Below are 19,537 nucleotides of genomic sequence, written 5' to 3'. Positions count from 1 at the left end.
TCTCATGCGACCAGCTGGTACATTAGGAAGGTTGCATTTGATTTTAGATAATCGTTTAGATATAACTTCATATCCATGAAAATTGCCTGACATTAAAGCCGTGTTATTTTAATTGTTTTACTTAACATTTGCCGGCGTCCTGGCATAGGGGTAGCGGGTCTTCCCCGTGATCTGGGCGTCCCGGGTTCGAGTCCCGGTTTGGGCATGGTTGTTCTTCTGTTGTTCTATCTGTGAGATGTGTGAATGTGCCCTCCTGTAAAAAGGGGTTGTGCAAGCGAATGAGTGATGCGTGAGTGGCAAAGTCGTACTCTTGGCCCTAGTTGGCGCTGCTATAAAAAATAAGAGACGTTCCCCCTCAGGCTTAAATCGCTGTCTTCGTAACAGTCGGCTTGTCAGTGGCAAGTGCCATAAGAAACAAACAACATTTGTTTATTGTGTACATGAACTTTGCTAATGGAAGCATTCTCGTAATATCAAAGCATTATTAAAAATGTAAATATTCGATTAATTTGCCTTCTAAATTTCGCGCTGTCGTAATTTCACTTTTCTTTCAGTGAACCTTACAGATATAATCATTCTTCTTTAACTTTCAACAATGGAAAAAAATCTCGCCATTATATATTTGATGAAATTATTTAAGTTTTTAAGGCAAATCTTTTTATTTTTTATTTTTATTTTAGTTTGAAAATATCTGTTGACAGTTATTATCCGTAAATTGCTACATGTATGTCAGAAAAATTGTTTAAAATAATCTATAGGGTGAATATTGAATCCAGAGTTATAAAATCTGCTCTGTAATAGTTATTTCTTGGGTAGTGGATGTTTGCTATAAAAAGTTTTTCAAAATTTTAATTAGATTTTAAATTTGAAATTAATAGAAATTTTAATATCATTATTCAACAACTTCGCAGCACACTGTAACACAAATATTATTTTTTTCGCAATTCTAAATTTCAATACATTATCCTTTCAGTTTTATTTTCTGACAGTTTCTTCAATACCCAAAAATATTTACAAATGCATTTTGCAACAATATATTTGATTATTTTCGTAAGGGAGAATATTTGTTTCAACGGCATTAAATATTTTTTTGTATACATGTTATCGTTACTATACCACCAATGGAACATTATTGACATGTGGTTTATCATTATAATCGAAATACAAATTTTAGCAGGGACATAAAAATTGAAGAATACAGCTTGTTCATTGCTCCAAAATGTAATGCAATACGTAAACATCTTGGTGCAAAACTAAGACCGATAGCTAAACTAAAAAGAATTAAAACTAAAACCTATTCGTTCAATCGGAATTCTGAAGCAAGAAAATTAATAATATACATGAGTTCGTAGAAGGGCGAGACTCTCTATAACTTCATTTTGTGGCAAATGAAAATAATAGACGAGTTTCAGGAATAGTTATTTAATTATTTTCTAAGTTCCACATTTCAAAAGACAAAACAAACACGAACACAAAAAAACACGACACCCACTGAGAATACAATCTAATAATGACCCCCATAAAGGAAATATACCTTGATGTTAATAAAGTAACACCATTTGTTGTATCGAAAAAGAAAATTGTAGAGTTATGTAACCGCTGCAAGTTTTTATAAAATGTGTCTAATATTTATGCTGATCAAGGATTGTTTGATTGATAACTTTTTAATCCACTTATAACCCCAATTAAGGGCAAGGCTGTGAAAGTAAGCATAAGTCTCAAATCCACAATCAACCGTCAACTTTCTTTATTATGCTTTAAAGTTTTAAAAATAATCTGAAGAAAATTAATAATATTCATTAATTTATAGAGGGACGAGACTCTTTATAATCTCATTATGAGGTAGATGATAATAATAGACGAGTTTCAGGAACAATGATTTAATTATTTTACGACAGCCACTTAGAAAACAATTTAATAATGATCCTCAAGAAGGATCATGGGAAATATACCTTGATGTTAATAAGGTAACGCCATCTATTGTATCAAAAGAGAAGGTAGTAGAGCTATGTAACCGCAACAATTTTTTATGCTAACCAAGGATTGCTTAAGTCATTCTTGATCTATAACTTTTCAACCCACTTATATTCCAATTAGGGGCATAGCGTCTGAAAGCAAGCATAAGTCTCAAATCCACAATCAACCATCAACTATCTTTATTATAATTTAGTTTTAAAAATAATCTGAAGCGAGACCGACTTAAATCTGAAAATTTCGGGTTGGCGGTGCGAATCTCTTTTAATATTATTTACTTGAAACTATTTGCAAGTGAAAATATTCTTTGTTCCTATCGAACTGCAAGTTCTTGTTTCCGTTGCAAACACTTTAAAAATCAACATTCGCTCTATTTTCTAGCAAAAGTTTCCTCCTAAGGCATTTCTTGGGGGATGGCTGATAAGGGATTTATATCCCTTCTCCAACAAAAGGAAGGAGTGTGTCTTCTCGGCATCTAATGAGATTCGTATTGAGCCGCCCAGGAAATCCATTACAGGACAGGAAAGCACTCCGGGCATTTCTCATTCACTAGATATCCGAATACGCGTCATAATTGCCACTGCGTATGTATATCGAACGACGAATCGAAGCTCATTTGCATAGTCCTCCCTTCGGATGAACAGGGCGGATAATTAGGTTTTAAGAGTCTCTTTACGTTGCTTTCGGCCTTCGGAAGATTTTAAAATTAAAGAATGAATAGATCTTTTATCCTGTGGCGGCTTGTCAAATTTGCCGCTCCCCGACTGTTACTGGAAGTTTCTTCTGTATCAGTGGGTATTAGGGAAGCTAATTTGATAAGGATATATTTTGATGCAAATCCAGCGTTTGTTTATTTCGTTTCGTCGGTTCGTTGAGATTCAGTGGATTAATGGTTAATTAGCAATTTTAGCATTCTTTAAAATTCAGTTGAAGTTTCTTACTAGGATAGATATATTTCTTTAATAAGGAAGACGTAACTTATATGAAAGCCATTTTTTTTTTTCAAAAACTCAGTCAGAATATATAATTATACAGCGCCGTCTACAATGTCGGACTGATATGGCTGAATTAAAAATATACCTCTGATGCGAGGTTCCTTCTGTTTTAGCGTTTAGTAACTCAGGGTTTTATTTATAAGTGCAAATAAAACTAAACGTGAAACATTTTTAATTGCAGGGTCATGAATTTCACGTTTTATTTTCAGTTTTTGAATTTTGGATTGTAGCGAAGATTAATGAGCTAAAATCTGCCAATTTATTATACTGATTTTTTTAGTTCAAAGAATTTCGGATCTTTATTATTTATTTTTAAAGTTACGATATATTTACATCTAAAGTGTGTTACAAATTTTCTCTCCATATATTTTAATTTCTCAAACACTCAGCCATTGTGCATTAGATTTTCTACTACAACATTCGTTAGTTAATCAATGATTGTTGGATCTAAGGTATTGTTAACAGGATAATATTACTTTTTGATGGGCGTATCTTCTAATCTTATTTATATAAAAAAAGAATGCTTGTATTCCTTATATAAATGACAATTTTTGTTCCGATTATGATGAAATTTCTCAGATTTTCAGAATTTTTCAAGGTATTAAATTAAAGCATGAATTTCTCAGGTTCAATTAATTACATATGAAATAAGATTTTGATGTTTCTTGGCAATATCTTGCAAAAATATTCTTTTGCAAAAATACATGTATAAAAATATTGCCTAAAAATAAAAAACAAAATGTTTTAAAATTCAAAATTTTATCATTTGAATCAATACAATTTTTTTCTCAAATTTAAAAATAAATTAAGATTTAATTTTTAACTTAATGTGTAACAATGTTTTTTTATTACTGTAATGAAATGGAAATTAACTTCATTATTTCATATTTTTCATATATTTCTCCAATCGCATGTTTTTGCCTTTGTTAAAATTAAGATGACAAATCACTTTTTTTTCTTTTGTCATTTTATGTTAAAGCAGGATTTACGAATCTGCTTTTTTCAGTATACATACTAAAGTTTTTCTTCGATATCTTGAATAAATATCGTCAACAATTCGAAACTATTTTGGTGATTCACTGTCAAAACTAAAATTGTAAAATAACATTTTTATTTCTGAAAGTTCTTTTTTTCTCTCCAAATTTATCAATATCAATTAATAGCGATCAGAAGAGAATAATTTTTTTCTAGGCTTTAAGACAAACCTAAGTAAAATCAAAATCATAACTGGAAGACTCTGTCTCTGAATTTTGCATGCAATAAAATTTTAAAAAATGTGAATCGTATTGTTTATTTTAAAGTTTTACTGCGCAATTTACTTTGCACTTAAAGTAATTTCTGCTATTTCTTTATGAAAATTAGTATAGGCGCTTTCTGGAACGAACGCAGCGAATAATTAGTTTTATGGATCTGTTTGCATCGTTTCGCTTTTCTGAAGAGATTTTAAAACTAGAAAATGAATAGCTGCTAGTGAAATTGCCGTTTCACGAATTTTTTTTTTGTAAAAATTTCTTCTGTAGTAATGAGTTTTAGAGAAGCCAATTTGGCAAATATTGAGTGATATGCAAATCTATCGTATGATCTTCTTCGCTTTTTGAGATCCCTTGATCAATAGTTAAGTAATGACTTTAACATTCATTGCAATTTAATCGGAATTTCTTGGTAGCGTTAGAAGACTTGTCCCATTTATAAAATTAGGTTTATAGATGGCATTTTTTTTAAAAATATAATGGATAATAGTTTTGTAAAGTTCTTTTCCTAGTCAAATTCAAGGATATATTTTGATTTTATCTTTCATAATTATTTTTAAGATGCCTTTTATATAAAAATCTTAGCGAAAGACTTTATATTTATTTCTTTACCAGACGCCTCCGGTGACGAGATAATTCGTGCAGAAAATTTCTTGTGTATATTTGAAGAGTAAAATCTTTGATAAATCAGTGAATATTTGTGAAGTGAAATCTTTGCTGAATTACTTGATAATTACAATCCAGTAGATTATTTTACGAATTCCAATCTGATATACATTATCGCTGTGCCATTTTACTAGCCTTAAACTGTTCTCTTTATTGTGTGCATGAATCTTTTTAAGGAAGGCGAGTCCCACGAGATCATAAAGCCTGTAAAAATTTAAGTATTTGGATATCTATTCAAACTAAGCATTATCTTTTACGATTATACTTTTTTATATACTTTTAATATAATTTCGATTATTAATTCGATTATTAATCGATTATATAATACGAGTTACTTTTAATATAATTTCGATTATTAATTCGATTATTAATCGATTATATAATACGAGTTACTTTTAATATAATTTCGATTATTAATTCGATTACTAATCGATTATATAATACGAGTTACTTTTAATATAATTTCGATTATTAATTCGATTACTAATCGATTATATAATACGAGTTACTTTTAATATAATTTCGATTATTAATTCGATTACTAATCGATTATATAATACGAGTTACTTTTAATATAATTTCACTTTCTGTTTACTCATAGGAACCGCAGATAATAATCAGAATCTTTCTTCTTTAGTTTGCAGAAAAAAAAGAAAGGAAAAAAAAAAGTGTTCGATCGAAACTTTTGATTAAACAATGAAAATGATTTAAATTTCAACGGAGCAATAAAATCTACAGTTAACAAGTATGCAAAGCATATTTAAAAAAATACCAAAATTCGGGACAAATTTGCACACCAATGAAATTGCTAATTTCAAAATTTTTAAAGTAATGTCCAAATCAGTTTCGTACATTAATAATTTCGGAAGTTATCGTGGGAAAATGCCTAAATATCTTAATTTTTAAGGAATAAAAGATCTCACACATTCTCATTCTCCAAAGTATATTTGGGCGAAATTTGGTAGCAAACAATTTTGTTTTCTAGACCGCGATAACACATCTAACCACACTCACAGATCCTATTTAAGCTGTGGATCAATTTCCTTGAACACTTATGAAAGAAGTTTTACTTTTTCATTTTTACTATAGTTTTCAATTAAGATTGATCTTCTTAAACTTCTTTTTTATTCAAGTGAGGTCATGTACTAAAGTTTTAATGTGCATTAACAATATATACATTCCATACACATATTTGATGTTTATTCTAATTAATTCTGTTAATTAGAATAAATACCAATGATATTTTTCGATTACAAATCTATTATTCCGTGATGAAATCATCTTCGTCTTTCGATACTAATTGAGAACGTTTTTTTGTATGTTTCATAAAATATATTTTAACAGAAAACAGATATAAGGGAATTAATTAACGGATTAAAAATTTTATAATAAATGGAATTGGAAGACAACGAATTTAGTATTTATTCAGTGCATTAAATTCTTGCAAATAGTTATTAAGTTTTCAAGCTTATTAAATATATTCTATTTGTTTACAATACCTATTAATTAAACACCTAACTGTATTATTTATTATTATTTAGTATTTTTCGCGATGGCCTATTTTGTAATTTTTGGGAATATAAATACATTTGACACCCTATATCAATAAGTAAGAATCAAATATTTAAACTAGGCCAAATATGAATGGTAAAAATTTCATTTTATTTTTATATCTGTGCGGAGATTGATAATAATTAATGAGAGAAAACTCATTTTTATTAAATGATTTTTGAATTTCATTTTAAAGATACGCAAACACGAGCTGTAAAATTAATTTCAAATGATTATTTGCTGTTCGAAAGACTCTTCTCTTAAGTATTTGTTTTGTTAAGTAAATAATTATGTTACATATTTTTAAATTTTATATTTGCAATTTATTTTGCTCCAAAAGCTGTTTGAAATTGGAAACCTATCTTTCAAATCTTCAGATTTGATTTGAACGTCATTTCAAAACAATTTCGAAAGAGAAGTAATTTGAAATTAGAGAAAGGTGAATGCATGTTTTGAAGGAAGGAAATTAAGCTTTGCTTATTTTTGATCTTACTTGTTTAATATCTTTTTAGTTAATAAAATTCCTTTAAATATTTTATATTAGTATAAAATGAGAAATATCTTTAGGGAAATGTAATGTATGGCATTAAATGACTCCATTCTTGCTGTAAATTATTAAAAATGATTTATTTTCTAGGTTTTAAATCTAAACAGAGAATATTAAAAAGTCAAAAACATTTTTATAATTTGATCATGTTAATATAAAAATCCATATTTTCCAAAACATTTTAAAACTTTTTACAACTTTTATTTCTGTATACAGTTTCCCTTTTACTAACTATAGCTCCCTGTCTTTGGAACATCGGTGTATATAAAATTAAGAAGACTAGGTAGCTACCTAGGGACGCTAGGCTGAAAGGTACCGTAAACAGGCCGATCAAAGAAAGTTTTACTAGTTGCCAAATAAATCAGTTTGTGAAAAATACAAATTTTATGAATGCTAAGTTATTAAGTTAATAATATCAAGTAGAAGTAGTTGCTGCCTATATCATTCTTATTTCATTACGCTCTCTTAATTACTAAAATATTTATGAAATCAAACATCTGCTTCAATAATAGTGTGAACAAACATGGTTGCCTGGAAATCTGAATTCATAATAGATAAGTAAGAACATATTCAAAATTACAGAATAAAATAAAAAAATAATTACTAAAATATTTATAAAGCTAAGCATCAGCTGCAATAATATTATGAACAAACATGGTTGTCTGGAAATCTGAAGTCCCAATAGACCCAAAGTCACAGAATAAAATAAAAAATAATTACTAAAATGTTTGTAAAGCCAAGCATGTGCTTCAATAATATTATGGATAAACATAGTTGTCTGGAAGTCTGAAATAAATCATAATAGATGAATAAAAACAAATCCAAAATCACAAAATAAGATAAAAAAATATATTTATCTAAAATAGTTCATTATCATGTTATCAATGTACTGAATTGTGAAACTAAATAGACTATTTTTTTTAAGGCCTCGTGACCAAAAAATATAAAATCGCCATTATTTGGGAATAACGATTATGCTTACTTTCAGTGGAATCTCATTATTCCATACAAAATTTTAAAGTAAATATTAAAATCAATTCTACACAACCGGGCATTATAGTTTTATAAAAATAGTGACAATAGTGGTTTTGTATATTTTAAAATTATTTAAAATTTTGTATATTTTAAATCGTATAATCGAAATTTAAACATGTTTCCTCTTGCTATATTTTTGATATCCGCTAATTTAATCTCAATATATTAATTTTTGAAGGTTATTCTTAAACTTTTGAAATCTGCTCTATTCTTTAATTAATTTTGATATTTAGTTGCATTTAAAAGACAAAGATTTATCATTGAAGTTTACTCTTCTATTATTATTTTCAAAATGATTCTGATATTTTTTCTAAATTATTCATTCTTTGTAAAATTTTAAAAATAATTTCAATGCAATTAATGAAGTCTTAAGTCTTGATGAGTATGGCATAATTCTTTAACAGGAACTGATATAAAAACTACACTTATGAGCAGAATATATGACAAAACAATTTAATATTCATAAATATTAATTTTCCTTTGATTTAATCTATTTGATTCATATTATTTTGGTAACTGATTTCTTTAAATGTTGTTAATGAACTTTATGTTTGTGGCTATTCATTATTTATTTGATCTATATTTTTTTCCAGATTTTTGATGATTATCATCATGTCCGGCATCGACGGTTGGCAAAAAGGTCATTACGGAGAAGTGACGAACATCATATAGCATTATCTAATGAAAAACAGGTAAGGCATTAAATTTTTTTTATAAAGCGTGTTTACAAATGTGATAAAATTATGACTTCTGTATTACTTATTTAAGCATTAAATTCTAACAAATCAGTGAAAAATACTTCAAATAAAACCAAACAAAATTCAACAATATATAATGTTATAGATTGTTTTGCTATCTAAGTAGTTGAAACGCAAAAATTGCCTTTACTTTTATTTGTTCGTTTCATTTTTTTTATATTAGTGAATTAAAATTTTTTGAAATAGTAATCTTAAAATTCCAGCTTCTGTATGTCATTAAAAGTGATTAAATTCTGAAAAGTTTATTATAAACTAGCAGGCTTAGAATTTATAATAAGCTAGCGTTATAAAATCATAACAATTTTCAGTTGTTCAATTATATATAGGATGATTTATTTGTACAAAATATGTGACAAAAAGGAAAAAAAAAAATCGTCTAATTTTGCGAAGTAAAGTTTTTAATATAAAATCAACATATTTTTATGTTGCGAATTTCATAGAATTAAATTTGTAGTTTATATGCCTGATGTTTTTGTACCGATCCTATAAAACCGTTATATTAAAATAAACTTTCAGCAAAAGCATGCACACTTTTAAACTCGCCATTTAAAAATGAACGATATATCTGTTGGAAAGGAATCAAGAATAAAAACATGAAATATGAGACGACTGTGAGATGTTGTTATTTTAAATTATATATATTCAGCTATGTTGAGCGTCATACTAATTGATGAGATTTTATGCGGAAAATAATTGTTTTGAAAGAACGAATTCGTTCTGTTCTTTACTTTGTAGCATATTTTGTTCTTTGATTGGATTTATTGCCCAATTACGAGGAAAATATTTGCATGAATATGCTTGAATTTATGCTAATAATGGAAATTCTGTGACTTCCTTTATTATTAAGAATATTTCTTGCAGATTCTACGGTAAATAAAATAATGAAGCTAGTTATTAAAATAATTGACTGAAATATTTGATCGCGTGCAGAAATTTTAAATGAGTATATAAAATTCATATTTAATTATATTATCTATGTTTAGCATCATATTAATTGATGAGATTTCAGATGGAAAGTAATTGTTTAGAAAAAGTAATTCTGATCTGCTCGTTTCTTTGTAGCATATTTGATTCTTCGATTGAGTAAATTGTCCAATTACACAGGAAATTCTATCATGAAGACATTTGAAACTTTGTTAATAATAGAAGTTTTCTTATTTGTTTAATTATTAAAATTATCAAATATAGATTATTCTGGAAATAAAATAATGATGAAAGTTACTAAAATAGTTAATTAAATTTTCTCGTTTGGTTAAAGTATGGTTAAATAAAATTCAACTTAGTTAAAAGATGACAATGAAGCGTCAGTAAACATATTTATGCAAAGTTTGAGTTTGAGTTTGAGATTTTAATTTGTATTCAATTAAAAAAAATCTAGACTAAGGTGTACGTACACACTTGAAGATTTTTTTTTAAATTTTAACTTTAAAAGTTCAGTTTTTTTATAGTAGGTCATTAATATATGTTTAAACTCATTTCAGTGAGAAAAAGCCATATTATACTAATTATTAATTAATTAAATAATATTTAATGAGCTAATTAGCCTATTTTTTGAAACATGATATCTTAAATTCTAATTTCACAGACACATAATTCTAGTTGGAAATTATGCCTAATATTAGTCTTCATGTTGTGTGCCTCAATCAAGTTATAAAAATTTATAGTTTTTTTTAAACAATTTTTTCATCAACAATGAATAGAAAAAGCGAGATTTTTTCTGTAATTTTAACATTTAAATAGCTATAAAAAATTTATTTCTATAAATATAACTTTGATTGAGGCACAAAACATCCGCTATTCCATACAGATTATTTTGATATATAAATAACTGTATTTGGTTCATTTCTTGTGCAGTTATGATTGTTTAAATGAAGCAACATAGTGGGAAAATACCATTCTTCATAAAATCAGTTTTAAAAACACCGTAACTAGAGTTTTTAATGAAAGCTCCTCAAGAAAAATAATTATAACTCGAGAAATATTTCGAATATGGACAACATCTTGGTATCGTTTGAAAGCTAAAGGATGAGACAACATTATTAAGCAATAAAAAAATATTCGATATTTTAAACAATTTTCCAAGTTTCAAGTGTGTACATACACCTTAATATATTCTGGGAAAGAGTTTCTGGAAGAGTTTAATTTAAATAGTAAAGTATTTAAGAATACAATCTTTTTATTTCATAATTGTGTTCAGCAAATATTTGTATTCAATTAAAAAAAAACGAAGTATTGTCTGCCATATCTTATTTTTGTTTATTACAATATGAAAAATTAATTGTTAATTGGATTGATTACCGTACCTTATCTAAAAATATACATATTAAAGATAAAATGCATATTGTGATGTCCATAGTGTCGTTACTCTACATTAAACATACTATATGTTAGCGATTATAGTAAGAAAATGCATTTTCTTAAAAAAAAGCAGACCAAAATGAAGGTGTTTTTTTTAATTAACTAAACTGAAATTTTTTTATTAATGCGTAATGAATTTATATAATTTGTTTTCATATAAATACAAATTAAAGATAAAAATTAATTTTCTATAAAAAGTCGAAAGTAAAAATTATAAAAACACATAAAATACAAAATATGGAATACAAAACTTGAGATGGTACATACCAATAGTGCGAAGAAACATAAGCTAGTACTTTTTCTCTCTCTATATATTTTTTCCTTTTTATGCTTTGATATTAAGGATTGTTTCTTTTAATATGATTATGGTGATTTGGGTAGGGTCAGATCTTGGACAGGCCTTTATCAAATAAAAAGGCTTTATTTCAAATGTCACTGCATAATTTCTCTCTTAATGAGATAATTCTAATATATTCCTTGCTATTCCGTCAATATTTCTTTTATTATTACTTCTTTATTCTCTCAATTTTTTAAAAACATAATTATCATTTCTGTTTTGTTTATTATTTTAATTATATATGCATATTTTCCCATCATTGGGCAGTTCAATTATAGAAAGAAAAAACACTATCAAATAAAGAATAAATTAGTGACTATTTTCCTTCTAAGAATAATTTTCTGATTGTAATCTTACGTAAAATATAATACTATATACAGGGTGACTATATATATACACATACATACTGAGGAACGGGATAAAATTTTGGTTCAAGTATTTAGTTCGCTCAAGAACTGCATGAAAAACAACAGTTTACGCTCTAATTGTTATGGTTATAGTGATAGAATTTCTCTATAGAAAAAAGCAATAAATTGGAACGGTACCTACAGCACGAAAATCATCAGCGCTAAATAGACTAACAAGGGGAGGCCACGGGGTTGAAGTCTGAGATCGGGATGACATTTAGTATAATGATAGTACACATTTAGAATGTTCATTCATGAAAATATTATAACGCAATGGCCAGTCAATTTCGAGAAAATGCTCCTCAAACTCTTGGTAAAGCTTTAATGCTGATAACTTGACTAGGTAGCCGTGTCGTATATGGAAGGTCAGGGTTCAAACCTGGCTAGGAATTATTTTCTTTTTTAAGAATTTGTAATCAATTCAAAATTTACAAATACTCTTAATTAATGTGTTTTTAATTTTTTTTTCATCCAAAATAAATATTTATTATTAAAATACATAATTATAAAATTAAAATTTTAAAAGAAAAAAAAATATAAATACAAATGCATTTTTTAAACAAAATAAAATTATTTAAATTTAATTAACTATTTACAGATAGTTTTAATTAATATGCTACTTTATTTTTATGCAAGGATAACTATTTATTATTTTAATAATTAAATTGTAATTTAATATTTAAAAAGTAGTAATAAATATAACATAAATGGTGATAATTATTAATTATAAATACTCACATCGTAAAAAACTTATTCGATATTTCTAAAAAATTATCCTATATACATTTACTTTCGATTATATACAAGAACCAGAATGGTAACTATAGTAAAAATATTGGAAACAAAATATATTTCGACATCTTGCACAACTGATAATTGATGATTGTCCACAAGAGCAAGGTTTCTTTAAGAAATCTATGGGAAAACAAACTTCATTTGCATTTAAAAATATCTCTCATCAGAAAGTTGGGCAGCGTACCATGCATACATTATCATCTTATTAAAAATTGGTGTGATGGTGACAATTGATGGTGTACAATTGATTGAATTTTTACACTATCTTCGCAAAAATTTATTTCTTGATCATGTTGGATTAAATAAAAATTTTATATACGCTTAACACGCTTTGAACCATCTGGATATGCATTCAAAAAATTAATACCTGCTCTTTACTATTTCTTTTAATTGCTATATTATTCTTTTGATTACAGTTGGGGTCGTTTGCTTAAATATTTATTAAATATCAGCTGCTTCCTTCAATTTTTGATATAAATACAGCTTCGTTGAGTTAGAATTAATAATTTATTATTATTAAAATCCAAGAATTTGAAAATTAATTGTCTGAAAATGATGCAAGTAAGTTAAATTATCTGTAGCCATTAATGCTACGTTTTTAAGTATTTTTCCTTTAAACATTAAATTATAATTTAAGTATTAAAAGAGTAAACATATTTCCTTGCATAAAAATAAGTAGCATATTAATTAAAACTATCTGTAAATAGTTAATTAAATTTAAATAATTTTATTTTGTTTAAAAAATGCATCTGTATTTATAATTTTTTTCTTTTAAAATTTTAATTTTATTATTGTGTATTTTGATAATAAATATTTATTTTGGATGAAAAAAATTTAAAACATATTAATTAGAGTATTTTTAAATTTGTAATTGAATAAAAGTTATTAAAAAAGAAAAAAAAGATATCTAGCCAGGTTCGAACCCTGACCTTCCCTTTACGAGACAGTTTCCTAGACAACCATGTCATTGGGAACATCGGAAGGGAAGTCAAGTTATCAGTATATAAGCTTTACTAAAAGTTTGAGGACTATTTTCTTGTAATTGTCTGGCCATTGCGTTTTAATATTTTCATGAATGAACATTCTAAAAGTATACCACCATTATACTAAATCTCATTCCGCTCTCAGATTTCAACCCCGTACCCCCCACCTTGTTAGAACTCTGCAAAACATGAGATAGATTACTTTTTACGGAAGTTCTATAAATGCATTAACATCATAAAAAAGCTCTTTTGTGCTGAGAAAAACATCTAAAATGTTTGTCTCTCTATCGTTTTTGCTGAGTTAGATTCACAAGAGAGAAAAAAAGATCTGTAATGGGTTTTTTTCGTGGTTGAAAACAGATATTTTTTTTTCCGGAACTTCATTCCGGATTGCCAATCTCAAGCAGAAATTCTGATCGATGATTCAATATTTTTTTATATATTTGTTAATACGTCTACATTAAAAATGAACTTTTTTTTCCCCAAAAATATATTTTCTATGGGAAAACTGCTGAATCACATTGGACTTTGAATTTCTTTACAAAATTCAGAATCTATTAGCTCTCAGAAAAACCATTAAGATTCTGGTCATCTTTATTAGAATAATTACATTGTTTTTTATAATATTCATTTTGTTTAATCATCATGAATGTCATTATTAATTATTTTAATATTATTATCATTATCATTATTTATTATTGGTCGTCGTTTATTCTTTTTTCATTTATTACTATACCATATACACTATGAGTTGGTTGCGTTATGGTTTATTTATGGTGAAATTGAAAAATTTAAATGTTTTTAAATTTGATTTCTAATTATTTTAATATAATTTAAAGTTTTATTAAACTTATTTAAAAAATTAAAAACGAAAATTCAATTATAGCTTGCATTTTGTAGCCTACGAACTGCCCAAACATAAAGTTTGTGATTTTCAAAAGATTCTACTTCTAAATTTGATGGATCGTGCAGGAAAAATGGAACTCGTAATCTAAAAATGAAATCCGATTATTGTGTTATTTTGCGGTCTGCGAATTATTAAATGTATTTCGAAGTATTTGGTGCTTTTCAGATGATTATGAAAGGTCAGATTTCTTTTGGTAGCGGGAATATTTTATTTGTCTATAAACACTGTCATTCAGAAACATAGTAAACTAAACTGATGAAATTTGATAAGAGAGCTAGCTGTGTACAAACATCACAGACATTTATTGAATTTTCTAAACCGTTTTTTTTTTTTTTTTTTTTTTTTTTGGAAATTTATCCGTCCATGTGGCATACGAAAACGGAAACTCAAAGGTGCAAGAGGGTTGATAGCTCTTATACTTCTGAGAGAAGAATGAAATTTAACTATGACTTCGTTAAAGGATGTACACATGTCTTTATTTTGTATGCATGTGAACATAATGACATAAAACTGGTTCAAGATGTATGAATAAAAATTTGTAAGTGGCCATGACATAAAAACTGTAGATGTATCAAATTTTAGAGCCATTCGGTCAAAAGGGTGAAGTTTAAATTCACGCTTTTCTTGACTACTATTTCAAACTAAGTTCAAGAAAGTTCAGAGAGGAATGTTTCTACGAGAAATTAAGAAGAGAATATTCTTGGAAATTTTATTAATGTTCTTGAAGAATAATATTTATTCCATTAGCTATGTTATAAATGAACTATCATATTGGTTCGCCTATTTTTATTAAATTGAAACAATTTCTAATCAATATGTTTCATTTTCCTCTCGTTTATAATACCGCCTTTTTAAATAATTACAATTCATCTGATTGCGATAAAACTTCGCCAACTATCCGCTATTTGCACGAATGTTATAGGCATAGTACAATTATTGTATCTAAAGTCAAAGAAAAAAAAATAGAATAATAATTTTTTATATTTCTCCTTTATATATCATTCAATTCCAATGAATGAATTTATTGTCGACAAGAAAATAAATATCATTCGTTCTATCTTTCCCAATTAAACAAGATAGCTATTTCACATTTCAAGCGATATTTCCAAAATTATTTTTTCTGCTGCAGCAACTTGCCGGGTATCAGCTAGTTTATAATAATTTTAAGCCTTCAGAGATAAAATAACGAAATTAACTATGAAATCGGTTTCAGTGTTTTTCCTTCTACTCATTATTTTACCATTTGAAGGCTGTTTCCTAAGTAATGTGATATTTTTCAAAGAAACACAAAAGCCATTGGACAAACTACATCTGTGTGGTGCCTGCAATTGGATCTCGGCATAAAAAACATCACCAAATGATCTTAATGCACTTGAAAAGAAGGAATGGGTTTCCCTGCAGGCCTTTCCACACAATGACCATGTAATTGGAAAAATTCTTTGGTTTCCAGGTGTTGGGTTTCCAGCCGTAAGCCTCCTGTGATAATTCTTCTTATTCATTTTATTCGGGTTTTTTCTCCCCTATTGTACAAGGGAGAATGTGAAGCATTCTAGTAATTGCGTTCTCTTTGGCACAATAGTCTTGTTATTCTGGGCTACTTTTTTTTTTTTTGTCAACAGAAAACATCATTTTTTTTTGGAGGGGGAGTGGATGGGGTAGGTAGCATTATAAGAAAGAAATTTTCTTTCGATTGTTGACATTATCATCGGATTTCTTCTTGGATTGACTACCTAGATATTGAATTATCATAATATGATTTGTTCTACAATACATTTCCTTTTTTTTTTCTGCTAATCAATCACCTCTAGGAATGTTCATTCTCCAGCTGCTTATCCCGCGATTTCCGCGGGTTGGCAATCAGTTCATATTCTATTGTATCCCGCGTTTTTCGCAGTTTAGAATGATTATTTTTACTATTGCAGACTTTTATAATATCATATTATGATAGTGTAACATATAATATCAGTTCACTCTGCTTGAAAAATATTTTAACTTATTTGCAAACAACGCATCTAAACAGTGATTTTAAAAAAATTACGCAGTCAGAGAGTTAATGGTTAATTGATCTTAGATTAGAATTCCTCTTTGAAGCTGTATAGGATAATTTGATGTGTTTCTCATAAATTTGGATTGATAATATAATAAGTACCAGATACGCCTAGAGTCCATTTTATTAATTCTCGAACTTTTCTGTAATGGACTCAAACTGGAATTTTGTATTTTGAAACAGGAATATGCTGTGGTTGTGGTATCCCAAAGCCAAGAGTTGCCATCAAATTTTCGTGAACTGTGTCAAGTTTCAGCCATGAAAATGTATGCTTTGCAGAATAGGGACTGTAGCACTTTTTTATATGCATTTGACTATGTAATGGAAAATGCAGAAATAAAATTTAAAATTTAGGAAAAGGTTCCTAAACTTTCAAATATTGCGACCCACTTTTTATAAAAACAAATTAAAAACGAATTACAGCATCTTCGGTGGATGGAATTTTTTTCATAAACGAACAGCTCATGTTTTTTTCCGAAAGAGATTTTATGAGGGAAAAAAAAGAACTTTTCTGCAGAAAAAACTGTTTATTATTCGATTCAATTTTACGAAAAGAAAATGCTTATAATGTATGTCTTGATGACGATTTTTAATCAAAATCACATTTGCAGAAAATATGGAGACATAAATACATAGGGTGATCAACTCTTTAAATTCAAAACGGCGTTTCGTATAGCAAGGGAAATAACGTGTACGTATAGTAAAGTTCCTATACACGTTACACACGTATACGTTAGTAACTTTATTGAGACAGGTTACTGAGAAATGTATTTTTAGGTTTTTTTTTATTATCATATAATTTTTCTGAGTTAATCAATTTAAGCAACAAAGAAAGTAATTAAAAATAATTTTAAAAAAATCTGAAAAGTGGTCTCTGGGGAGGGGAATCTGAGGATATATTTTTCAGTTTTAGGATGAACCCTTTTTTCCTATCACAATAAGTTTACCATTTTAATCACAAATATATCGGCTAATTTTACAAATAGTTACAAAAAACTTTTCCCTTAGTTTTTATTATGGTATTGCGTATATTTTTCTTACTGGACTTTTTGACCGATCTCCTTTATTTTTTAAGTTATATTTTGTACTTCCTCATCTCGCCGCTTAGTACGCTATAACCTGTCGCAATAAATTCAGCTTAGTCACTTTATTACTTTCTAGCCATACAAGATGCCGTTTCGAATTTCAAGGGTTAAAAAGGACTTTACCGATCTCCCTGCATATATTTAAATTCTTGTCACAATCTATTAAAATTTTTCGCTGATCCTGCAGTGTATCGTGATTCACGGTTCGAGGTCCCTATAAAACTTCCGAATACATATTGCGGTATTTAAAACATTTATAAATATTTTTTCATTAAATATTATTAAAATAGTAGCCTTTAGGTGACGGAAATTATGGTTATATTTCGATTTAGCAGTTAATATTTAGTTTTAATTGCATAAATAGTATGTGAAAAAATGTGTTCTTATTCTTCCTTTTTATTTTTTAAGGTTAAGTGGTTTTCTCAGCAAGAACTAAAGCGGAGAGTGAAACGAGATTTTTTAGAAATCAGTGATCCAGCGGAAAGCGGGCCCAAAATCAGTTTGAATGATCCAAGATGGCCTCAGATGTGGTATTTGGTAAGTTACTTAATCGCTATTTGTTTTTTTTTAGTACAATGAAGGCAAACGCTATTTCTTATGATTTATCAAGGAGAAGTATTTTGTTAGAATCAAAATATGTGAGTGTTCATAGGTTTGTGCAATGAATTTAAATTAGATCCTGTCTTTTTTTTGCTTTGCGATTTTAGAGCAAATATTTTATGATATCTGAAAATAAACAACAAACCTAAGTTGCTATGTGCAGAAAAACGTTGTAGAAAAGATTATGAGCTCCTAGAAATTCTTTTCGTATATTTATTTAAATGTTTATGATTATGTATTTGAAAATCATGACTAAACATTGGAATTTTAATGATTTCTTATAATTTCTATCTTTATTTGTTAAGAAAATGACAATCTTGACACTTTTGTGATGTAAAAAGTAATAATATAGATAATAATAAATAAGGCAGTAAAGTAATAATATCAAGATGATGATAAGATAATGTTTTGGTCCACAATAGCTCAGTTTTTAGAAAACTCAATCACATATAAAATGAAGTTTAGTTTAGTTATATTAACGTCCCGTTTCAAGCAATACAAGGGCTATTTTGGGACGGACCTCGTAATTTTGAACCACGGTCAGATGACGAGGATGACACCTGAGCTGGCACCCCCCCCCCCTTAAAAAAAGCGGGAAAGTATTGTTTATTTTCTTCTAGAAAGCTTTAAAAAATACATGATTCCCAGATCGTTGAGACTTTACAGGTGCGTACTGAATTCACCGATCTGAATATTTGATGTTCCGAATTACCCCCTATACTATCTTCCGAACTCTATATTATCTGAACGATTGCTCTTTGGTATAACAAAGAATTTTCTTAATTAATTTTTCAGAATAATTTTATTTAAGAAATCGAATTCGAAATCAAAACATAAAATTAAATAATGTTAAACTTTTAATTTGAAAGTATTTTTTCCTTAATATTGTTCACTCTGGTTTAGTGTATCAATAAATTACATCGGGCCTCTTTTTAACATTCTTTATTGAACTTTACTCCTTTCACATGTGCAAAGAAATGTAACCGATTTTTTAACTGTTAGATTAACTAACTGTTAGATTTCTGAAAATCGTCATTTGTCTGTTGTGAATCATAAGACATTGCTTTAATATTTTTAAAGCACAAAACTCCTTTACATGCTGAGATTTTTTTAAAAAGGCCACATGATTGAAAATAATTAATTAATGATTTAGTAATAATTATGATAATGAACTATAAAGTATATTAAAGATTAAAAGGTGATGAAAAATAAAAGTAAAAAAGGATTTTACAAAGCACATTT

General features: G+C 27.7%; 1 protein-coding gene across 2 annotated transcripts in view; it reads left to right on the top strand.

Moving 5' to 3' along the window:
- The window catches only part of LOC129991496 (furin-like protease 1, isoforms 1/1-X/2), a 277,744-nt gene that overhangs the window by 163,229 nt on the left and 94,978 nt on the right, over nt 1-19,537 (top strand). For both annotated transcript variants that reach the window (XM_056098235.1, XM_056098236.1), the window contains exons 2-3: nt 8,612-8,710; nt 18,104-18,232. In XM_056098235.1, coding sequence (XP_055954210.1) covers nt 8,612-8,710; nt 18,104-18,232 — 228 coding nt within the window. The remainder of the gene's footprint in view (nt 1-8,611; nt 8,711-18,103; nt 18,233-19,537) is intronic.

This window comes from Argiope bruennichi, chromosome 2 (assembly GCF_947563725.1).
Source record: "Argiope bruennichi chromosome 2, qqArgBrue1.1, whole genome shotgun sequence".
Taxonomy (NCBI): Eukaryota; Metazoa; Arthropoda; class Arachnida; order Araneae; family Araneidae; genus Argiope; species Argiope bruennichi.
Note: the sequence above shows the minus strand (reverse complement) of the source record. Positions and strands in the feature narration are given on the sequence as shown.